The 24,765-nt window shown below is 35.3% G+C and overlaps 1 protein-coding gene across 1 annotated transcript in view; it reads right to left on the reverse strand.

Annotated features, from left to right (window-relative positions):
• Positions 1-24,765, reverse strand: part of COG5 (component of oligomeric golgi complex 5) — a 370,641-nt gene that overhangs the window by 148,477 nt on the left and 197,399 nt on the right. Inside the window, exons 8-10 of the mRNA XM_073009243.1 lie at positions 17,042-17,207; positions 6,904-7,016; positions 6,628-6,705 (exon numbers count right to left, since the gene is read on the reverse strand). Of these exons, the coding sequence (XP_072865344.1) occupies positions 6,628-6,705; positions 6,904-7,016; positions 17,042-17,207 (357 nt within the window). The remainder of the gene's footprint in view (positions 1-6,627; positions 6,706-6,903; positions 7,017-17,041; positions 17,208-24,765) is intronic.

Genomic DNA, 24,765 nt, shown 5'->3' on the forward strand with positions numbered 1-24,765 from the left:
CTCTTATGTATTTACCCAAAAGAGATGAAAATGCAAAAGGTTGAGCAAGAGGTGAAAACCACATAATAATGTCTACAGTAGCTTTATTCATAATTGGCAAAAACTGGAAGCAACCAAAACATCTTTCAATAAATGAATGAATAAACTGAGATGTATCTAAGCAATGGAATATTGTTCAGTGATTAGAAGAAATAAACTACTAAACTAAAAAAAGCCATAGAAGGAACCTTAAATACATATTGCTAAGTGGAAGAAGGCATTCAGAAAAGGCAACTTACTGTATAATTCCAATTACATGATATTTTGAAAAAGGCAAAAACTATGAAGACAGTAAAAAGATCAGTGGTTGCAGAAGTCTAGAAGGGCAGCAGGTAGGAATGAATAGGTAGAACAGAATTTTTAGGGAAGTGAAACTAGTAAAACCATTCTGATACTGAAATGGTGGATGCATGACATACATTTGCATAAAACATTGTGCATAGTGGTATATTTGTTACAACTGATAAGTCACTATTGTTACATTATCAACTGAAGTCCACAGCTTACACATTAGAGTTTGCTCTTAGCACGGTATAGTTCCATGGTTCTTGCATAATGCATAACATTGTACTTTCAGCTCAATATTTTGTAAATCTAAAGCTGCCCTAAAATAAAAATTAATTTTAAAACAACTCTAGATATTAAACTATGACAAAAGGACAATAATTATGAAAATTACTTAACAAAGGAAAATGTAAAATAAAAGTTTTTTGGGGTAGAAATAAAACAAGCTGGTAAGAAGAAATACAGAAATTTCATCATAGCTTACAGTGAATTACAGAAGCATTGAAACCAAATGGTTTGAAAACAAAGAAATCTGGAAAATACATTTTTAATTTTCCTACTTGATATGAAATTAATAATGTAACTGTTTATAATCCATTTTCTAAGCCAAAGAAAAAATATCTATTAATTTAGCTTTCAGTGAATTTCAAATACAGACTACTGCTTGTACAAATTTTAGCCAAGTGTGGTGGTGCAAACCTGTAGTCACAGCTATTTGGGAGGCTGAGGCAGGAGGATCACTTCAGCCCAGAAGTCTGAAACCAGCCTGGGCAATACAGTGAGACCCTGACTCATCATAAATAAAACAAAATAATAAAACAAGTAATTAAAAATTTTACTTTCTCAAAGGCAGCTTTTGAATAAAAAAAGAAAAAAAAATCAGTACTTTTAAAAAAAAAATCTGTTATAGACAGATTCCAATGTAGAAAAGATACTTGCTAGTAATGACTGCCCTAAGGAGAAAAAGTATTAATTTCTGAACAAATACTATAAAAAGCATATGACGTAATTCTGATATTGTTTCATCCTGAACTATTTACACTGTTTTACTTCATTTTTAAAATAAATAAAATTTTATTCACAGGTATAAAATGCTAAGCCACTAAATTAGAAAGAATTTTCAATATCAGGATATATCCTTCTTAAATATCTTAAAACTGCAAAAACTTGTAGAGTAAGAACATTCTATTCATAACCTTTTCCTTGAAAAGAGGTTACAAAAAGAGATCTTGGTCCATATATCACTCCTCAGTGACTCAAGAGATATATCATTATCTACTCAAGTTTGAAATTTCCTGAAGAATATAAGGGTTGTTATTTAGGGTACCCAAATCATTCTAAAAATCTTGAACTTTTTATAAAGGTTCTATTGCCAATGATAATTATCTTAACTAGAAAAATAATGTTCTTACTTGGTAGTTACATCCTTAGCAAAAATATTTGTATTTGTTTACAGCTTTATAATAAAGATATATTTGAAGAAAAAGACTATTCAAAGAAATTGTACTAAATATTGAGAACTTTATGTGCTGTCTTTGCAACATATGACAAATATTTTCTTTTGAGTTTACTTTTCTCTTGCTCTGGAATTCCCAAGTACAGAGGAGGAAATGTCATTTCGGACTTTTCACAAAAGACTGATCTTTTCTATAGACAGGTACACTGAATTCCAAGAGAGACTAAATTTTTTTCATAAATATTGCCCTCAAAAAAATTTCAACTAAACTGGTAATTTCCATTAAAATTTATATATAAATAGTTATGTGTGTGTGGCATATGAATATATCCTTAAATAGCACGTGAATAATCTCCGAAAGAGCAATCTTTAATGGTTTTATTTTAATAAGAAGTTTTTTAAGTACATGAAATAGGTGAATAAAAAGCATATATCCCTATTCCTAACAATCCCTTTTAATCAGTAATGATTCATATGCATTTTCTTTCTCTCTTTCTCTCTCTCTTTCAGAAAGGGTCTCGCTTTGTTACTGAGGCTAGAGTACAGTGGTGCAATCTTAACTGACTATAACCTTGAACTCCCGGGCTCAAGCAATCCTCCCGCTTCAGTCTCCTGAATATCTGGAACTACAGGTGTACACTAGCATGCCTAGCGAATTGTTTTAATTTTTGTGGAGATGCTGTCTCCCTATGCTGCCCAGGCTGGTTTTGAACTCATGGCTTCAAAAGATTCTCTTGCCTTGGGATTACAGGCATGAGTCACTGTGCCTGGACTTATATGCATTTAAAATCTGGCCTGCACAAGTTGCCAGTGTTCATTCACCTTAATAATTTATTGTTATCAAGAATTTATATGTGTTTTTATGTAGAAACTCTACCCAATGTAATAATAATACAAACCTAAGCCTCCTAAATAGCAGTATTATTTATTTTTGATATTTTCATTAGATTCTCCTGAGTACAGTTGGTTCGTTATAACTGTGCTTATGTTGTTAGTAGAATATTAAATTGTTCAAAAGGAATAAAAATATGCAAAGTATTCGATAATAAAAGCTCGAAATGAGGCCACTGCACATAAACACTAAATAGATTCATTTTTGTAGAAAGACAGCCAAAATCAGAACAAACGAATGAAAACACTGCAAGTATAGGTGTTTGTCTGTAAATATGAAGGTCCAATATTAATTATTCCATCTAGTAATAAATGCAAAACATGCGTGACTATACACCTTGACAAAAGCATCTCCTTGTTTCTTTTACACAATTGAAAGCCAAGTAGAAAGCAGGGTAAAGTAAGCAGGTATGTACTGATATAAGTATACGTGCACGAAAGAGTTAATATAACAGGTCTGAGTAGCTATTGTCAGAAAATCCTGATTGTAACGTTGGTATTTGGCTAGCATCTAGGAACTTAGATTTTGAGAAGGACCCCATGATTCTCTGTTAAGAGTTGTTCACTGTACCTAAACTGTTTGTGACAAACAATATGGTCTATACTGAACACTTGCTTTTCTACTGGGAGTCTAGAATTTTGGTATTTCTTTAGGTATTAACTAACCCCTGATAAAACTCTGGACTCACAAGCTCAAGCTGAGTTTTCCTGGTAGACAGCACTTTTTGCATGATCTCATAACTTGCTGCTAGAAGAATCAAGGGGCTCATGTCTAACTCCAGTGGGAGAGGACTCTGGAAGCTTGCATCTGGTCTCCTCTAGACCTTGCCCCATGCATCTTTTTTCCCTTTGCTGATTTTGCTTCACATCCTTTAGCTGCCACAAATCATAGCCATGATGAGTACAACTATATGCTGGTGATGGCAGGGGTGACCTGCCTAGAGCAGCCACTGCCATGAGGCTGGCTGCAGTGGAGAGCCAGCAGGAGCCCCACCCACTTCTGAGTTGGAGGGGTGGGAGCCCTTTCCTCCTGGCTGTAGCTGCAGCCGCCCAGCCACAGCTGTGGACCCAGGCATTCCTGTGTTCTTGGGGACCTGGGAAGCTCCCTGCCTCCACAGGCTTGAAAGTGCCTGCTCCGACTGCCTGGCCTCTCCCTGCTCCCAGCATCTACTTTGATTTCACAGCACAATTGAGGCCAAGCCCAGGTGCAGTCACATCTCACCTGGCTGTGTGCATGCTTGGGGCAGCACGCCAGCCCTCTGCCACCTTGGCCCCCTCCAGACTTTGGACACCAACGAGCATGGCAGGAAGGCAGAGGGAGTGTTGAGGGCAGCTCAGTGAGGGCCTGCAGATGTCCCTTGACATGAACAGCCTGCATGCTGTGGACAACGGGTTGTTGGTGGCAGGAGGCAGAAAGGCTCCTGGGCAGAAATGGGGGAGTCCATGGTGAGGACCTACATTTAAGCCAGCAACCTGAAGCCCAGGGGCTGGACTGCCAGTTCTGCGGACTGGAGTGAGAACTTATGGTGCTTTTTCCAGGCCTGCCCATGGCCAACCATGGACCAATCAGCACACACTTCCTCCCTTTTGAAGCCCATAAAAACCTCCGACTCAGCCAGACTCGGGCAGATGATAGGACTATCTGCCTGTGGATAGGAGCTACCCACTCTGGGTTTCGTCTCTACTGAGGGCTGCACAAATGATGGGATGACCTGCCAGCAGATACAAGCTAACCACTCTGGGTCTCCTCTCTGCTGAGGGCTACACAGATGTCAGGATGACCAGCTTGCAGATGGGTCCTACCCACTCCAGGTCTCCTCTCTACTGAGGACTGTACATACATCAAGATGACCTGCCTGTGGAAAGAACCTACCCATTCTGGGTCTCCTCTCCACTGAGGGCTGCGCAGATGACAAGATGACCTACCAGCAGATACAAGCTAACCACTCTAGGTCTCCTCTGTGCTGAGGGCTGCACAGATGACAGGATGACCTGCCCACAGATATAAACTAACCACTCTGGTTCTCCTCTATGCTGAGGACTGTACGGATGTTGGGATGACCAGTCTGTGGATGGGACCTACCCACTTCAGATCTCTACATTGAGGGCTGCACAGACATCAGGATGGTCTGTATGTGGAAGGGAGCTACACACTGCAGGTCTCCTCTCCACTAAGAGCTGGACACTTGTGGAGATGACCTGCTTGCAGAAAGGAGCTGCCCACTTCGGGTCTCCTGACAACTGTTCTGCTACTCAGTGAAGTTCCTCTCTGCCTTGCTCACCTTCCAGTTGTCCACATACCTCATTCTTCTTGGATGTGGGACAAGAACTCAGGACCTGCCAAATGGCTGGACTAAAAAAGTTATAACACAAACAGGGCTGAAACACGTCCCCACCACTCACCACGTTCTGGGCAACAGGAAGAAGAGAAGAGCTGTGGCCCTTTGGGGAGCCCACACCTAGGAGCTCTCCGAGCCAGGGTTGTGACACTTTCTTTGGGATTCTGCAGTTTCTGGCATCTCTTGAGCTTCCAGGTGTCACGACATTCCCTTCATCTAGATGCGGGTGCCTGCAGCATAAGCCATGTGCAGTACATCTGATCCAGCTGCAGCCTCACATGGAGCTAGCACCTGTGCTGACACCTGGAGCTGCCTGCCCTGCCACAGCAGCCAGTGTGCCTGGCTGTGCAGTGGCCGGACCCGAAGCTTGTCACTCACATACCACTCGCCGCTCTGTGCCTGGCTTGTGTTTGTCAGTTGTGGGGTCTGAGCCGGTAGTACGAGCCAAGTGCAGTCTGCTAGGCCAAGTGGGCAGAACGAGCCCAGCGGGCAAGAGCAACACTCAGGCAGAAGGCACCACTGGTCACAGGAGTTTCTGGCTGGCGAAGTGATACCCTAAGGATCCTGTGACACTGGGTTCTATCGATCCTCCTAATAAATCATCAAACTTGAGGGATAGTCCTGGAGGGTCTCCACATAGTATACAAAATATTTAATATTGTGGACTTACAAAGAAAATTACCTATACCATAACACTGGAAACTCAGGGAACGTTTTTCTTTGGGCTATTGGAGGTTAGGATTTAACGATCGGTAGAATCATTATCCTATTAATCATTATCAAAAAAAATCAATATAATGAATAAAATGTAGAATCAGGCATTCCTATGCATGGAAAGAATTCTTATGGCCCATGAGGCTAGCAGATTGGTGGATGACAGAAAGATCTCAGAATATGGAAAATGAATACAGCAAAGTACTTCATGGGAAAAATCAACAACCTTCAGTAAACACATTATAACAACTTCTATTTAAACGTCTTATTTACCAAAAATTTTCAACTTATTCTCCAGTGGAAATTTTAAAGCACTTACAAGCTGTCATTTATATAACAAAAAATGAGAAATTAGTATATATATTACAGAAATTAATCTATAAATAATACTAAAGATAGCAGCTACTCCATAAACAAACACGATTACATTTATTTTCGTTTATTTATTTATTTTTGAGATGGAGTTTCACTCTGTCACCCAGGCTGGAGTGCAGGGGTGCGATCTCAGCTTATTGCAACCTCTGCCTCCTGGGTTGAAGCAATTCTCCTGCCTCAGCCTCCTGAGTAGCTGGGACTACAGGTGTACGCTACCACGCCTGGCTAATTTTTGTATTTTTATTAGAGACAGAGTTTCACTGCATTGGCCAGGCTGGTCTTGAACTCCTCACCTCGTGTTCCACCCGCCTTGGCCTCCCAAAGTGCTGGGATTACAGGTGTGAGCCACCGCGCCCAGCCTCACGATTACATTTGTATTGCAAGGAACATTTATAGTTGTCAAGAAATACACTTATCTATTGCCATTTCATATGTAGCCACTCTGTAAGGTAGTAACACAAATGATGCTGACTCATATATTCCTGTTTTGTACAAGAAAGATATAAAAATGTGTTCATTTAAACATACCTTAACTATTTCTTCAATGAAACAAATATGAGAAACAGGATCTCTCTTCTTGGCCAATACTTTTTGTAAATGTTGTACCTTAAATGAAACAAATGTAAAGCTTAGGCAATAGAAAAAGCAAGAAAAGGGAAATGGCGACCTTTAGGTACATTATAATCAGCTAGTGGAGGTATTTTGAATGCTCATCAATTTAAAAAACCTGCCCAAGGTCATGGAACTTGGAATAACCAGGAGTTAATCCATATTAACGTTCTTTCCACTCCTTCAAATATTTACCTGTCTACAAACAGCATAAATATGATCCATAAGTTTCTCCATATTGGTCCAGAGTGAAGCACGCAAAGCTGCAGTATTTCCTGGGGTTGGCATGGTAGATCGTCCAGGTCCCCCTGGTTACAAGTGAGAAAGTACTATGAAAAATAAAGTTTTCCAAAAGCAAATATATACACACACACACACACACACACACACACACACACACATATGTTATTATGAAAACCATACATAAGCTAAAAAATGAGAAGTTCCTTCTTTAGAAGGAACTAAAATTATTTCCTGTCTCATAGGAAATAATTTCTTATGAGTAAGAATCTTAACCTTTTATGCTTAAGAAAGGGAAGCGACACATATCCAGGAAGGATAAAATGGAAATTGATGAAAATGGTTTCCTACAAGAGGTGTGAGAATGGTGGGAAATGAAATAGGTGAAAGGTACAAGGATGGAGGTGAGTCTTCCTCTGTTTCCTACCGCTCTCATGCCCCTTGCAGAAAACCATCTTCACTAATTTCCCATTTATCCTGTGTATGCACATGTGTGTGTATGTGTGTGTTGTGTCCCCTTTCTTAAAAATAAAAAACTCTAAAACAATAAAAACAAATACAAGAACAAATAAAGTATGTGTGTGTTGTGCCCCCTCTTTCATTAAAAAAAAAAAAAATGAATATAAACAAATACCAAAACAAATACAACTAACTATATATCAAATTGAAAACATAACCACGCAGGAGGAAAACAATTTTAATTCATGGAATTTTTACTTATAGAACACTGACTTTAGTAAGATACATTTACGCACAAAAAATTACAACGAAATATTGAACTTTATTAAATAGATTTTTGCTGGATGTGGTATTGAAGTAGTAATCCTGAAACTAGTTTAGGTATATTTTGGAACAGAGCAAAATAAGGTTCTCAGTGTAAACAGAATAAAGACACAAATATGTAATGGGGATTAGACGTATTTCCCAACTCAATCCACTGGAAAGTCAGAGAGACGATGGTTCCTCAAGAGTAATAAGTATACCTAGTATCCAAATTTTGATTTCTAAGACCATTCTCCAATAAAAACAAAGCAGGATTCAGTGGAAAAAAGAGTGATTTCATATTTGGAGCAGTGAAAATACAAGGTGAATGTGACAGATATTGTGCCAGTGAGCAATAAAGTGTTTGAAGACAAATGAAATTTTTCAAAAGGATACATCAACTTGACTGGAAGGGGCTTCCACATCACAAATTTCAGATAATTTGGCCATCCAAAATAATACTGATGGTAATATATTATAAAACAATGATTAAAAAATAATTCATGAGTATATAGTGAAACTCAAATGTTTATAAAGGATGGAAATGCTCTTTATAAAAGAGTATGAGCTAATAAACGCAGAAAGAATGACAGAATCAGAAAAAAAAATCACCATTTTGCAACTACTAGTTGCAAAATTAATTAAGAGAAAGAGTATCAGTGGATACCAAAACACTAAGTGAAATGTTATTGGCCGGGCACGGTGACTCATGCCTGTAATCCCAGCACTTTGGGAGGCTGAGGTGGGCAGATCACTTGAAGTCAGGATTCGAAACCAGCCTGACCAACATGGAGAAACCCATCTCTACTAAAAATACAGAATTAGCCAGGCATGGTATCACATGCCTGTAATTCTAGCTACTCAGGAGGCTGAGGCAGGGAACTGCTTGAACCCAGGAAGCAGAGGTTGCAGTGAGCCGAGATCATATAATTGCACTCCAGCCTGGGCAACATGAGCAAAACCCCATCTCAAAAAAAAAATGTTATCGAGAACAAGATATTCATCACATAGTCTCAAAGTATGCACCTATAAATTACTAATTACAAAGGAAAGAGCATAGTATTACAAAGACCAATCTGGCATATGCCAATTTAATGAAGTGATCTAATTCAGCATCAGCAGCAATAAAACAAACTGAAATAATTTTGTTGTTTCCTGGTATGATGTAATAGGAAGTACACAACATCATCTTACCAATGGTATGTTTACCTTGAAGCTAATCATGAAGAAAATACCACATGAATCCAGACAAATTCAGATTATGAGGCTCTCCAAAAAATGTTAATACCATTAAAAAAAAAAAAAAAAAAAAGAAAAAGGCAGTGGTGCTGCTTTTTATTAAAGAGACAAGATAGCCAACAGAAAAGTATGATCCCTGATTGGTTTCACTGGTTTCAGTCAGGTGAAACCAACTTACACAAACAACATTTTGGGGAACAATAAAATTTTGAGTATGAACTGTACCTTAAATAATATTAATGTATTAATACTAACTTTTTAGAGAGTGAGACTATCTAAGAATGTTCTTGTATATAACACATACAGGAATCCATATGTAAAGGTTTGAAATGCTTCAACAAAAAAATAGAAATTTTAATCCCAAATTGAAAGGCATACATTTCACTCCAAACTAACGTTAAATACCAGGCAGTAGAAGAGTTCATCATTGGTTAGTCAGTCTATATCCCTGCTTTTATGGAGGACAAGATCAAGAAAACCAGAGGCACTGTGTGGGTAAACTACCTAACTCTAGTTTTTCAACAATTCAGAAAAGAATTGCACGTACCTTTAGCAAACAAACGCAGTTATTTCTTTAGTGTGATAATAGTAGCAAGCAATAAAATAATCTATGAGAAAGATATTGGCTTAAAAATATAGATAATACCTGTTTGAAATCTGCATCTAATGAAGCTTTAGAATATTTGCAGTGCTATGCAAAGACTATTAAGGGAAGGTATACAGGAAATGGATAATACTATAACAATCTGCAGCTGTTCTCACATGTTATATAAAGAATGAACTCATAACAGTCAGAAAAGGGTATGTAGTGTCTTTATGAATACTAAAAAATAGAGGTCAAATTCCTGGAATATGACTTGGTTTTACGAAACCCTTCAATCTATTATTCTTTTAAATACAAGCAGAAATACAAGATATTGTCATTACCAGTTAGCTTTAATAGACTCAAGAAACAAAATAGTCCCTTAAGTTTTATTTAAGTGATAAAAGAAACTAAGAGATCCTCATAGATACTATACTTGAAAAATGATTTCTAGTTAGTGATGGTGGAATAAAATCATTTTCTTATTCTCTTCCCTTGAATGCCAATGAAAAGAAAATCAAACAAAAGATTGAAAATGTCAACCCCAAAGAAACAAAACTTCAAACTGGAGATTATGAAGCATGCATGCCAGTTGCTGTAGATAAGTCAAAATGAAGAAGGAACCAGAAAGATGACACCATAGATCATTAGGAAGAAGTAAATTGCTCTTAAAATCAATTGTAAGAATTTGCACAAGCTATCTAAGGATTATTTTGATTACAGCTGAGATCTACAGATGTGGACAGGCCAGGGAATGTTCAACATTGCAAAATGGAAAAAAAAAAAAAAAAAAAAAAAAAAAAAGCTGAAGGAAAATCACAAGGAATTGATATTTATGTTGTTTAAGAATTAGCCCCTGAGTGTGGGGAGACTACTGGAGGTAAAGTGAGATGAAGAAAAAAAATACTGCGAATGCTAGGATTCAACACAGAAATGGCTTAAACAGCTTTACTGGAAGCCATACTAAGCTTCTTCTGAATGGTACAAATTTTGAGAACAGATGTGCTCCCAAGGTAAAAAGAAGTAACAAACTGCTCAATGGTTATTGTAGACAACAAACCTAAATTAAATTGCAGAGTGCTTCAGGTATCTCTCTTCAGCCATGCCTATACCATTCTTCAATGAATAGCTACCAGTTTTCAATGATGAATAATCATCAGAAACAAAGCAAGAATGGACTTAACATAGACACTGGGGAGGGTGGCAGGAAGGAGGAAGAAAGGAATATAAGCTAAAAGCAGTGATAAACATAGATCACCAAAGAAACAACAGAAAGGGGTACTCAGTTTTCCACTGCCTCAAAATAATTACTGGAATACTCACTGGAAAAATATTATAGAAATTAGGACCATATTAGAAAAAACAAAAAGTTATAATAAATGAGAGTGAAAACACAGTAACACGTGTGAAATAGGCAAGAGGAAATAATACAAAATGAAGTAAAATGCAAAGATACTGGAAGCAAAGTGAAAAAACTCCAAGCAAATATTAAGAGAATCAGACTTCCACATCCATGACACTCTCTCCCCCACATTATGCCCAGCACCAAGTGCAAGAAGATACTAGACATGGAAAACAAAGAATATCTGATATATGCATAAAGTTCCTGAAAAGAACAAATGGAACAGAAAAACATTCAATATACAGTGGAAGAAAACTTTTCTATAAAAGGGGACATACTCTAACTCACACACACACACACACACACAAACACACACACACACACACACACAGAAAAACTGACACAGAGCATTCAACTCTGAGACACATGCTAAAGAAGTCACTCAACTTCAAAGATAAAGGAAAATCCATTTGGACAGTCCAGAAAAAGCAAGTCAACTAGTGGGGTATAAAAATCTGATTAGTCTCATAATTCTCTAATATAACACTAAAACCCAGCAGTTGGTAAAGCAATGTCTGATGGTAGATGGGACCCTCCATTTTCCTTTCATATGAAGGGACTTCAGCTAAAGCAACTTTCTTACCTTCTTTCCCTACCTCTTATCCAACTCTCTCCATGTGAAGAGGAGTGAGTGAAGAGTGAATCTGAATAAGAAACTGAGTATCATTGGCTCAGTCCCTTCTTTCCTCTGTTGTGGAAGCTTTGTATATATAAAAGGTGCATTCTGACCAACATTCTACCAGTGGTAAGTATAGTGGGAAAGGCTAAATTGGGAAATAAGTTTAATTTTGAGGTGATATATTTAAAAATCCATTTGGTTATAAATCAAAGCTATGCTTTTCGGTGCATTTTTTTCAACAGTAATAAAACTAACATTACAATTGTCATCTTTTTGTCTCCTACATTTGTGTCTCATTTTCCAGTTCAGTGGGGGAAGAAAAACGTTATTTACTGGGACACAAACAGCTACAAAATTCCCAGGGAAAGTGTAAATAAAAATTTATACCTGGCCAAATCATTTAAGCATAAAAGCAAAACACACCACCAACTATGCAAGGACTCAAGAGAGCACAGTACCTGTGAAACATTTTTGAAAAATCAACTAGATTACGATATCCAGCCAAGGGAGAGATAAGTATAGAAATGGAGAGGTCTAGTACAACCTCTATGGAAAATAGTATGGAGATTTCTCAAAGACCTAAAGTACATCTACCATTCGATCCAGCAGTCCCACTACTGGGTATCTACCCAAGGGAAAATAAGTCATATATCAAAAAGACACCTACATGTGTATGTTTATCGCAACGTAACTCACAATTGCAAAGATAGGGAACCAATCTAAGTGTTCATAAAACAATGAGTGGGTAAAGAAACTGTCATATATATACACACACACACATATACACACACACACACGCACACATACATATATACACACACACCATGGAATACTACTTAGCCATAAAAAAGAATGAAATAATGTATTTTGCAGCAACTTGGATGGAACAAGTGGCGATTATTCTAAGTGAAGTAACTCAGGAGTGGAAAACTGAATACCATATGTTCTCACTTACAAGTGGGAGCTAAGCTATGGGTACAAAAAGGGTGCTATAATGGACACTGGAGACTCAGAATGGGAGAGTGGGAGGGATGTGAGGGCTAAAAAACAACATATTGGTACAATGTACATGACTTGGGTGACCATGCACTAAAATCTTAGACTTCACCACTATACAATTCATCCATGTAACCAAAACCCACTTGTACTCCTAAAGCTATTGAAAAAAAGAGAAAAGAAATGCAGAGGCCATATTAAAAGAACCAGAGATTAAAATCATTTAAAAATAGAAGAACATGTAAAAAACATTAATCATTCAAAAATAACATAACTAACAACAGGCAAATGAGGATGGGGGGGTAGGGAAAAGTTTAAGTATGCCTATCTCCCACATTTAGTAATAAAGACTCAACAGACTTAGTAACAAATGATTTCAGTTTCTTAATTTTTTTTGTAATCTTTCATTCATTACTTTTAAATTTAGAGGTATCAATTAGGATCTAGTATTTCCTATGAAGAAGCATTAATTGGAAATTCACTAAGTCCTTGATGCCACATAAATTTCTAATTATTTTGTTGAATGAAAATAAAATACTTTTTATTTTAAAAAGTATACTTCTAAAACTGGTAAGGCTAAACTATGGTGCTTAAGTTCACACACATGAATGATAAAACTATAAAGAGAAAAACACAGGAAGTTATCAATATAAAAGTGAGGATAATGGTTACATACGGGAGAGAGAGGGGTTGGTTGTGATTGGTAAAGAGGTTTCTGGATGGCTGGTTTAGCCTAGGAAGTGTTCACCTTATAATAATTCATTAAGCTACATGTTTCATTTACGGTTTAAGTTTTACTTTATAATAAAAAGATATTTTTAAAAAGCATGTATCTTAAAATTCCATTTATGCCTCTCCATTTATCCTCCTATAACATAAAATGCACAGATAAATGTATGGACTACTGTTCACTGTATAGTAACAACCACAGTATCTATCTGGGTGATGAAATTTGGATATACTGTGTTGTCTACTTTGCTTCATTATCATCTTTCTTCATTGTTTGACTTTCTTAACATTTATGTTTTATTGTTAAATATTTCAGGCATACAAAAAAGCATACAGAATAATGTTATGAACACTAACCACCAAACTTTAAGAAATACAACATTAAATAAAGTGAAGTTTCCTTGTCCTCTCCTTTGCTAGTCTCATTTCCCTTGCTCTCTCATCAGATGTAATGGTATTGGGTTTTGTAGTTTGTTTTTAAGAGATAGAGTCTTGCTATGTTGCTCAGGCTGGATTCAAACTCCTGGGCTCAAGTGATCCTTCCGCCTCAGCATCCCAAGTAGCTGGGATTACAGGCATGTGCCACCATGCTCAGCATTGGTATCTTAAAATTGTTGATCATTGTTCCAATGCACGTATTTATACTGTTAGTACATATGTGCACATGCAAAAACAATTTAATATAGTCTGTCATGTTCTTAGGCTTTAAATCGGTATAATGCTGTATATATGTTTCTGTAACTTTTTCATGTACTGTTTTTGACCATTATCTATATCGGGAAATTTGTTAATTTAAACGCTGTGTATTAATCCCCTTAATAAACTAGTTTATCCATTGCTTGTACTTTTTCACTATTTGTAAACAATGAGGTAACTAAAATTCTTTTTTTTTTTTTTTTTTTTTTTTGAGACGGAGTCTTGCTCTGTTGCCCAGGCTTGAGTGCAGTGGCACTATCTCGGCTCACTGCAACCTCTGCCTCCTGGGTTCAAGCGATTCTCCTGCTTCAGCCTCCTGAGTAGCTGGGATTACAGGCATGTGCCACCATGCCCAGCTAATTTTTCTGTATTTTTAGTAGAGAGGGGGTTTTACCATGTTGGCCAGGCTGGTCTCAAACTCTTGACCTCAAGTTGATCCACCCACTTTGGCCTCCCAAAGTGCTGGGATTACAGGCATGAGCCACCATGCCAGCCAGGTAACAAAAATTCTTATATATACATGCCAGAGTTTCCCGCAGTATATTCTTAGAAAGTATAATATAAGGTGAACACATTTTCCACCTTAGAGATAAAATTGAGTAAAGTGGATTTTATTCTCCTTGCATAGTTTACAACAGTTTCTGCTCTTGTCCAGAACTTAGTTCTTATATTTTGCCAATCTGATGATTAATTTGTATTTCCTTAATAACTGTTTCATCCTGCAAAAAGAGGCTGAGCATCTTCTCACATGTTTATTGAATGTGTTCTTCTGTGACCTGCCTATTCATATTCTTGATCCATTTTTTTTTCTCTTGGGTTGTTTACCTTTTTTCTTATTGAGTTACAGGCTTTTTATTTTTTATCTTTAAAATTGTATTATTTATATTCACGTGTGTGTGTGTGTATTTTTTTTCTCTTCTTAGGAAGTCTCAGATTGAAAATGAGATCATGCACCATCACACTCATGAATGCCACTGTCAATTTCCTGTGTAGTGGTTCTGTTAGATCCTCATCAGCTGTGAGCCATTCACTCTCAGAAACATACACTGACAGAATCCTATTATGTATTTTTAAAATTTTGAAATAATCTTACATTTATAAAAAATTTGTAAGTATTGTAAAAAAAATTTTTCCCTGAACAACTTGTAAGTTACTGACACAACGCCCATCATTCTTGAATATTTTAATGTGTATTTCCAACAAACAAGGATATTCTCCTACATAACTTCAATATAAACAAGATCAGGAAACTAACATTAATACTGTCTATAAAACATTTTAAAATATAAAATAATTGTGATTACTCTTTTAAAGAAAATAATAAAGAACTGATGCTTAAGGTTTCTGTGTTAAATCATGGTATCCACTTGTCAATGCATAGTAATAAGGCAGCTTTAAAACTCTTTATTCTCTCAACAAAACAGGCATACATTAGGATTGACAGCATGTGAATAACTGCTTTCATTTTTTTCCCCATTCTTGACAACACAAGGGGGAATGAGATTAAACTGCTCCTGGAAATTTAAACATTATATCAAACTTTCTGAGAATAACTGCTGGGAAAAGCTAAGAGTAAAATCTCCTTTGGCAAGTTATTTTCAAAGATATCCTTCCAGAAAAGTTTCAATACAAACCGATTCAGAGGCTAGGGCTAACCTTTAAAAATCTCTTTAAGACCTAAGATTCTTTTATCTCTTTTTGTTTAGTACAACTTAAAAGTTATATATATTCAGTATTAAGGTCACGTATATATAGCAAATATAAAAATAATAATAGGCCAGGCATGGTGGCTCATGCCTGTAATCCCAATACTTTGGGAGGCCAAGGAAGGAGGACTGCTTGAGGCCAGGAGTTCAAGACCAACTGGGGCAATACAGCAAAACTCCATCTATATTTTTTTAATAAAAAATTAAAAATCTAAAAAAAAAAAAAATTAATAAATAGCCACTGTTTTTTACTATTAACTATGGATCCAGAACTCTTATTAATTCAATATGAGTTATTCCATCAACCCTGTGATAGATCAGAGTGCCTTCAACAGAAAAATGGAAGGAGAAAAACCAGAAACATTAACTATAGATAACATTTTGGGGAATTTTCCTGAAGACTGAAGAAATAAAATGCAGGTAGTAGAGCTGAAGAAATACATTAAGATATATTTATTTAATTGATTTTAAGCAAAAGGAGATACAACAACACAACTGTATGTGAAAGGAAAGAGATGCAAAGAAAGAAATGTTGTCAATCTGATGGAAAGAAGGCATCTGCTAAAGCAATACCTTGCAGTGATGAGATCTAATACAACTGCAAGTGCTTGGTCTTTACTGAGAGAAAGCATAGTTCATTCCTACCAACAGGAACGAAGAATGAATATAAGGGGAGAAACGGAGACACGGAGTAGCAGCAAGTAAGAGAGGGTGGATATAATCTGTGGTCTTTTCTATCTTCTTTTATGGAGAAGGGTATGTATATGTAAGTATCACCAGCTATGTCAGCTACGTCTTGGTAGGAAAAGGTTTACAGACTCCTAATGAAGCGCTACTCCTCTCTACCGTGAATTTACCATCCTTTAACAGTTTTCTTTAGACTTTAATATAGTTGTAATGTTCCCAAGCATTTTATCAGTTTCTATCTCCACAGTTAGTCATTATTTTTCCTGGGTACCAGAATTATCATAAAGAAAAGTCCAGAAAGCTAAAGTAGAGATGGCATTCCTTAAAAAACATTTTCTGTCTCAATAAGAAGTACATGGAAGGATAAGGATTTTAGAAGAAAAATGTGTTCCTTGCCTTTTTTTTTTTTTTTGCATCTGTTTCCTCTCAACTAAATGATGCTACAGTTTATAGATCTTTATCTAGAAGTTCTGAATATACCAATTGGCCAGTTCAAATCACTGATTAGACAAAAACGATATAAATAAATTCTGAAACATAATTTCTTCTCTCATTTTCTGTCTACTAAAAAATGAGTCATTAGATTGCTTTGAAACATGAGTGTTTCACATACTTTTCAAAGGACTTCTCAGTTATAAATAAATAAAGAAGCTAAATATAAACCACATCCATACCTCTCACAGCTGACTGGGAAGGCTGAGTCAAAACTTTTATGTCTAATGCACTGTTGATATTTTCTTCTAAAGTAGCACAATATCCATCCACAACACTGGTAATAGTATCCTTCAGAGTTCCAAGATTATAGAAAACCTGAAGAGCTGTTCCGACTTGAGTTGGATTCTTAAAAAAGGTGGGGTGGGGTGGAAACAGATATAAATAGGAAAACAAACAAAATCAATACATATATACAATTTTAAGTGGTACTTGAGCAGTCCTATCATATTTAAATACTACCATGTTTTAAAATTATCAAAGACAAGAAAAAACACAATTTGAAGTGAAGATTATTTTTAATCTTTATTTATTTCACAAAAAACAAAGTTAAATACGATGTATACTATTTTCCCCCTTACCATTTTTGTCCTCCTTTAAAAATTAAAAAGAAGTTTGAAAGTCTGTTGTATAATATTCAAGCTTATTTAAAATCTACCACCAATCCCTATAAAAACCATACTAGAAATAACATTTGTTATTTCTACATGTGTTTAAACAATAAGTGAATTCTGTGGAGTTGACTGAGAGCTTAACCATGCAGACTTATTCATTATATTTCATTGATCCATTCAATCATTCTAACTACAAATATTTACACAGTGCCTACTGTGTATCTGAAATAGCTCTGAGTGCTGGAAAAACAGTAGTGAAACAAAACCAATTAAGTTCCTGTCTTCATGGAACTTATATTTATTGAAAAATGTACAAAACATAAATAAAACAGAATAATAGGTAGATTTGGCTTAAAGAAAGTAACAGGAAACATGGCTGGAAAATAACAATACTCATTTGAGGTTTTTTTTTTAATTAAACAAGAAAAAGAACCAAATGGATATTATTTCAAATTAAAATGTTCTAATAAAAAAGCTTAATTTAATATGGTCATAATAGAACTTAATTCTATGGTGTAAATTCTCTTTTAATGTATGCCAACAAAAAAAATAAGCTATTTCATAAAAAATTATTAACTGAAAACAATGGGCATAGCATTTGCTTTTACTGTTATTTCCATTTTTTTCCCTTTCTCTCAAGACTGTTTTATCTTTAAACTTTTTAGTAGAGACCAAAAATCAAAATGAGGCAGCTGTAAAGAAATTTCCCATGTCATTATTTAAGTGTATGTATATCCAAGAAAGCACTGCTAGAGCAATATCAAAGAATACTTTCACCTCATAAAACTAGAATACAGATATACTTTAAAACTATATTTATTGCCTTTACTATTATCAGAGGATCTGAAAAGCATAGCTTCTCCACACACAGTACAGTTTCAGTGTTATCAGCTGAATGTACATTGTAAGACGCATACAACAACTAAAAAACACTTAAATTTTTCACTTAAAACACCCAGCTAAAATAAACCACTCTTCAAAATTCTCCACTCCAAAAATTACTAACCTCCAACTTCTGAAAATATGTGTGAAAAGGTTACTTCTAAAAACTATTGGTGTTATTTTAATGTAATAGTGTATTATATTACATATATAGCTCATCATTAAAGAAGTATATATTATAGCACTATTTATAATACTTACAATTTATAATATTTATAATAATTCTAGAAGTAATTTTAAAGTTGTCAATTAACATGATCACTTTTTCAATTAATGGCACTCATATTTATAACTTAATACATAGATTATGCTAATTACAAAACTGCAATTATCTGAACTAAAATTCTTTAAGTAACATACATACAGACGAGTCTGCTAATTATGTAAGCACAGCTTTATTATCACAAAGTGAACACATTATCACCTAGATCATGAAGCTAAATATTATCAGCACCTTTGGATCTTGTGTAGCTCCCCAAACTGCACTGTTCCAAATATTATCCTTATCATTACTTCTAACACCAAAAATTTATTTTGTTTTTGAATTTCAAATAAGTGGAATTATACAGTATGTATTATCTTGTGGCTCGTCCTTATCTTGTGGCTTGTCCCTTTTACTCAACACATTTTTTGTGAAATTTGTCCATGTGGTTGGATGCAGCAGTAGTTGATTCATTTCTTACTGCTGTGCAGTATTCCACTGTAGTAATTTGCTTTAGTTTATCCATCCTACTGTTGATAAATAATTGGCTTACTTCTATTTTTAGGTATTTTAACGTATGCTGCCATGAACATTCTGTACACCTCTATTAGTGAACATATATACATATGCATTTTTGCAGGCAAGAGTAGAATTGCTAAATCATATTAGTATACTTAGAGTTTGTAGATACTGCCAATTTTACAAAGCCATTGCAGCAATTTACACTCCCACCAGCGATATATGAAAATTGTGGATGCCCCACAAATTTGCCAAAAATTCAAATGATCATTCCTTTAATTTTGGCTATTATTTGGAGTGAGTACTATCATTTTAATTTGTATTTCTATGATGACTAAAAAACTTAATACTTCTTACATGGTAATTATCCATTTGGATATCTTCTTTTGTGAAGAGCTTATTCATATCTTTTGCCCATTTTTTTAACTAGTTGTTTTTTGTCATTTACATATAAAGTTGTTGATATATTTTGGATATAACCACTTTGATAATTATATGCACTGCAAATATGTTCTCCCATTCTTAATGAAGTATTTTAAGGAAGACAAATTCCTAATTTGAATATAGCCCATTTTATCAATCTTGATCTCTACGGTTTAGCACTTTTGGTATTGTTTGAAAAGTGGTCCCCACCCCACATTCATAAAGATATCTTTCACTCATAAAGTTATTCTCCTGAAACTCTACTGGTTTATCTTTCATGCTCAGAAATACAATCCGCCTGGAATTAATTTCTATATAATGTGAAATAGGAGTCAAGATTAGTGTTTTTCCACATGAATACCCAATTGATCAAAAAAAGAGCAAATAAAAATAACCTGCACTCCCCAAAAGCCACCTTTGCAATAAACCAAGTTTCTAAATACGTGTGTGAGTTTCTGGACTTACAAATCTCTACCATTTCTCTATCCTTACAATTCACCTATCTAAATTATTGTAGCTTTAAATATCAGATTTGGCAATCCTCTGCCTCTGTTCTTCAATTTGATATAGGCTCTTCTTGATATATGACACTTCCATATAAATTTCAAAATTGGCTTGACAAATGTCCTTTTTTAAAAAAAGTCTGCAGGTATTGTCTGATATTGCATTAACTCTATAGATAGAAATAACAGATATCTTTGTAACATTGAGCTACTCTCAATACCATGAATATGGTATCTCTTTTCATTTACTTAGGTCTTTAACTTCTCTTAATGTTTTATAGATAGATAGTGTTCTGTGAAAACGTCTTATATATCTTTAGTTTAAATTATTTACATTATTTTTTATATAATTGGTATGTTTTTAAATTTTTTGTAAACAATCTGTAAATTGTTTTGATTTTTCTATCTATATAACCAAGGTATTTCTGAATAATTTTTATTTCTCCCTTCCCATTCTCCTCTATCTCATCGCTTTTCTTATTACTTTGGCTAAGATCTGCAGTATTGCACTGAGTAGAAGTAGTAAGACTGGTATTTTTGCATGATCCCTAATATCAAATGGAAAGCCTTGAATATTTCACCATCAAGATTTTTAGAAATGCCCTTTATCAGATTAAAGACACTGGCTTGCTAAGAGTATTCTTATTCATGAATTGATTTTGAATGTTATTAACTATGTATTGAGATAATAACTTTCCTCCTTTACTGGAGAAATTATATTTCTGGAATAAAGCCATCTTGGTCATAATACACTATCAGTTTTAGATCTCTGTGGCTTATATTTACTAACTCTTTGCTTAGTATTTTTGTAGAGATTTTAAAGGAAGACAGCTAGTAATTTTACTTCCTTACAATATTCTCATTTTGATATTAACGTTATCCTGGCCTCATAATATGAGCAAGTAAATACGTTTGGTCCCTCTTTCTTAATTCTTGGATACAGTTGATGTAACATTGGTTTATTTATTCCTTAAATGTTTGGAAGAATCGCCCCAGTGAAGCCGTCTGGCTTTGGAGTTTTCTCCAAGGAAAGGTTTAATCATAAATTCAATTTTGTTAATAGACAAAGAACTAGATAGATTTTATAATTTTCCTGGTGTTATTTTTGATAAGTCATTTTCCAGAAATTTGTCAATTTCATCTAAATTTTCAAATCAATTAGTATAAACTCATACTTTTGTCTTAACATCTTTTTAGTTTTTATTGGGTCTGTCATTAGATCACCTTTTTCATTCTTGATAGTGGTAATTTGTACCTCTTTTTTCCCGTCTCCTCATCAGTCTTCTTGGTACTTATCAATTTAATTTGTTAATCTTGTTAAGTAACTAAATTTTGGCTTCTACTGGATTCTGTATTGCATTACCAGTTTTTTGTTATTCTTATTTCACAGACTTTGGAGCCAGACCTAAATCAGGATCCAAACTCTACCACTTAGCAGTCAAACACAACAAAAAAAGAAAATGTCAGGCCAATATCCCTGATGAACATCGATGTGAAAATCCTCAACAAAATACTGGCAAACCGAATCCAGCAGCACATGAAAAAGCTTATCCACCATGATCAAGTTGGCTTCATTCCTGGGACATAAGGCTGGTTCCACATACATAAATCAATAAACGTAATCCATCACATAAATAGAACCAATGACAAAAACCACGTTATCTCAATAGACGCAGAAAAGGCCTTCAACAAAATTAAATACCCCTTCATGCTAAAAATACTCAATAAATTAGGTACTTATGAAACATCTCAAAATAATAAGAGCTATTTATGACAAACCCACAGACAGCCAATTATCATGGCAAAAGCTGAAAACATTCCCCTTGAAAATCAGCACAAGACAAGGATGCCCTCTCTCATCACTCCTATTCAACATAGTATTGGAAGTTCTGGCCAGGGCAATCAGGCAAGAGAAAGAAGTAACAGGTATTCAAATAGGAAGAGAGGAAGTCAAATTGTCTCTGTTTGTAGATGACATGATTATGTATTTAGAAAACCCCATCGTCTCAGCCCCAAATCTCCTTAAGCTGATAAGCAACTTCATCAGTCTCAGGATACAAAATCTACGTGCAAAAATCACAAGCATTCCTATACACCAATAATAGAGAGCCAAATCATGAATGAACTCCCATTCACAATTGCTACAAAGAAATACCTAGGAATCCAACTTACAAGGGAGGTGAAGGACTTCTTCAAGGGGAATGACAAAATAATGCTCAACGAAATAAGAGAGGAGACAAACAAATGGAAGAACATTTCATGCTCATGGATAGGAAGAATCAATATCATGAAAATGGTCACACTGCCCAAAGTAATTTATATATTCAATGCTATCCCCATTAAGCTACCATTGACTTTCTTCACAGAATTAGAAAAAAACTACTTTAAATTTCATATGGAACCAAAACAGAGCCCATATAGCCAAGATAATCTTAAGCAAAAAGAATAAAGCTGGAGGCATCACACTACCTAACTTCAAACTATACTACAAGGCTACAGTAACCAAAACAGCATGGTACTGGTACCAAAACAGATATATAGACTAATGGAACAGAACAGAGGCCTCAGAAATAATGCCACACATCTACAGCCATCTGATCTTTGACAAACCTGACAAAAACAAGCAATGGGGAAAGGATTCCCTATTTAATAAATGGTGCTGGGAAAACTGGTTACTCATATGCAGAAAACTGAAACTGGACCCCTTACTTACACCTTATACAAAAGTTAACTCAAGATGGATTAAAGACTTAAATGTAAGACCTAACACCATAAAAACCCTGGAAGAAAACGTAGGCAATACCATTCAGGACCTAGACATGGGCAAAGACTTCACAACTCAAACACCAAAAGCAATGGCCACAAAAGCCAAAATTGACAAATGGGATCTAATTAAACTATGGAGCTTCTGCACAGCAAAAGAAACTATCATCAGAGTGAACAGGCAACCAACAGAATAGGAGAACATTTTTGCCATCTATCCAGGGCTGACAAAGGGCTAATATCCAGAATCTACAAAGAACTTAAACAAATTTACAAGAAAAAAATGAATAACTCCATCAAAAAGTGGGCAAAGGACATGAACAGATACTTCTCAAAAGAAGACATTTATGTGGCCAACGAACATATGAGAAAAAGCTCATCATCACTATCATTAGAAAAATGAAAATCAAAACCACAGTGACATACCATCTCATGCTTGTTAGGACAGCGATCATTAAAAAGTCAGGAAACAACAGATGCTGGAGAAGATGTGGAGAAATAGGAACACTTTTACACTGTTGGTGGGAGTGTAAATCAGTTCAACCATTGTGGAAGACAATGTGGTGATTCCTCAAGGATCTAAAACCAGAAACACCATTTGACCCAGCAATCTCATTACTGGGTATATACCCAAAGGGTTATACATCATTCTACTATAAAGGCACATGCATACACATGTTTACTGTAGCACTGTTCACAATAGCAAAGACTTGGAACCAACCCAAATGCCCATTAATGATAGACTGGATACAGAAAATGGGGCACACATACACATGGAATACTATACAGCCACAAAAAGGATGAGTTCATGTCCTCTGCAGGAACATGGATGAAACTGGAAACCATCATTCTCAGCAAACTAACACAGGAACAGAAAACCAAACACCACATGTCCTCACTCATAAGTGGGAAGTGAACAATGAGAACACATGGACACAGAGAGAGGAATATCACACACCAGGGCCTATCGAGGGTCAGGGGCTAGGGGAGGGATGCCATTAGGAGAAATACCTAATGTAGATGACAGGTTGATGGGTGCACCAAACCACCATGGCAGGTGTACACCTATGTAACAAACCTGCACATTATGCATATGCATCCCAGAAATTAAAGTATAATAAAAAAAGAAATTAAAAGTAAAAAAGTTAAGATAAAACATTTGCATATAAAAACACCCGTAATTGTAGCATCAATAACATATTAAGGTAAATATTTATAGCAAATATCAAAGAATGGTATGAACATATATGCATCTTTGATAAAGAGTTTACCAGAATGTATCAGTAAAAATTCTGACTCCAGTAGATTAAGAATTCAAGGATACAAGCAATTGACAAAGTTTATGGAGTGGGTTCTATGTGCCAGACATTGTGCAAGGAACAGGGAGCACAAAGAGAAGTAACTTTCCCTGACTTCAGGGAACTTTCAGACCAATAAACATAAACAGAGAATTAACCAAGTTTTTTTAATTTTCATCACTCAATAGAATCATACAAATTTGAAAATTAATTACACATCCAAAAATGCAGGACCTAGTTACATAAAACTCTGGTATGACCAAATGCTTGATATTATTTAGAGAATAGTGCTATGTTTTGGAAAAGCTTGGATGATATAAGATATCTCCATGTAATAATAATAAGGATAAAAATAATACAAAGTGAACTCATAGTTTGATTTACTAGTGAAACTGACTTATTTTTTTCCCTAGCCTTAGTCCCTCATGAATACAGACTACAGAGGAGAAGCAGGAACAATGAGTTTCTTTGACTACATGTTTTCTTCCTGTAGTCAGGGGCAGATAAAATTTTATTTCAAGCCTGATTCCAAAGCATTTTTCACAAAGATTTTATGAAGTTTCTTTTCAGTGAAACAGTATGTTTTACCCTTTTTATGACCTAATAATCTGTATTCTATCAACAAAGAATGGAAGCATAAAA

Source organism: Chlorocebus sabaeus, chromosome 21 (assembly GCF_047675955.1).
Source record: "Chlorocebus sabaeus isolate Y175 chromosome 21, mChlSab1.0.hap1, whole genome shotgun sequence".
Lineage (NCBI taxonomy): Eukaryota > Metazoa > Chordata > Mammalia > Primates > Cercopithecidae > Chlorocebus > Chlorocebus sabaeus.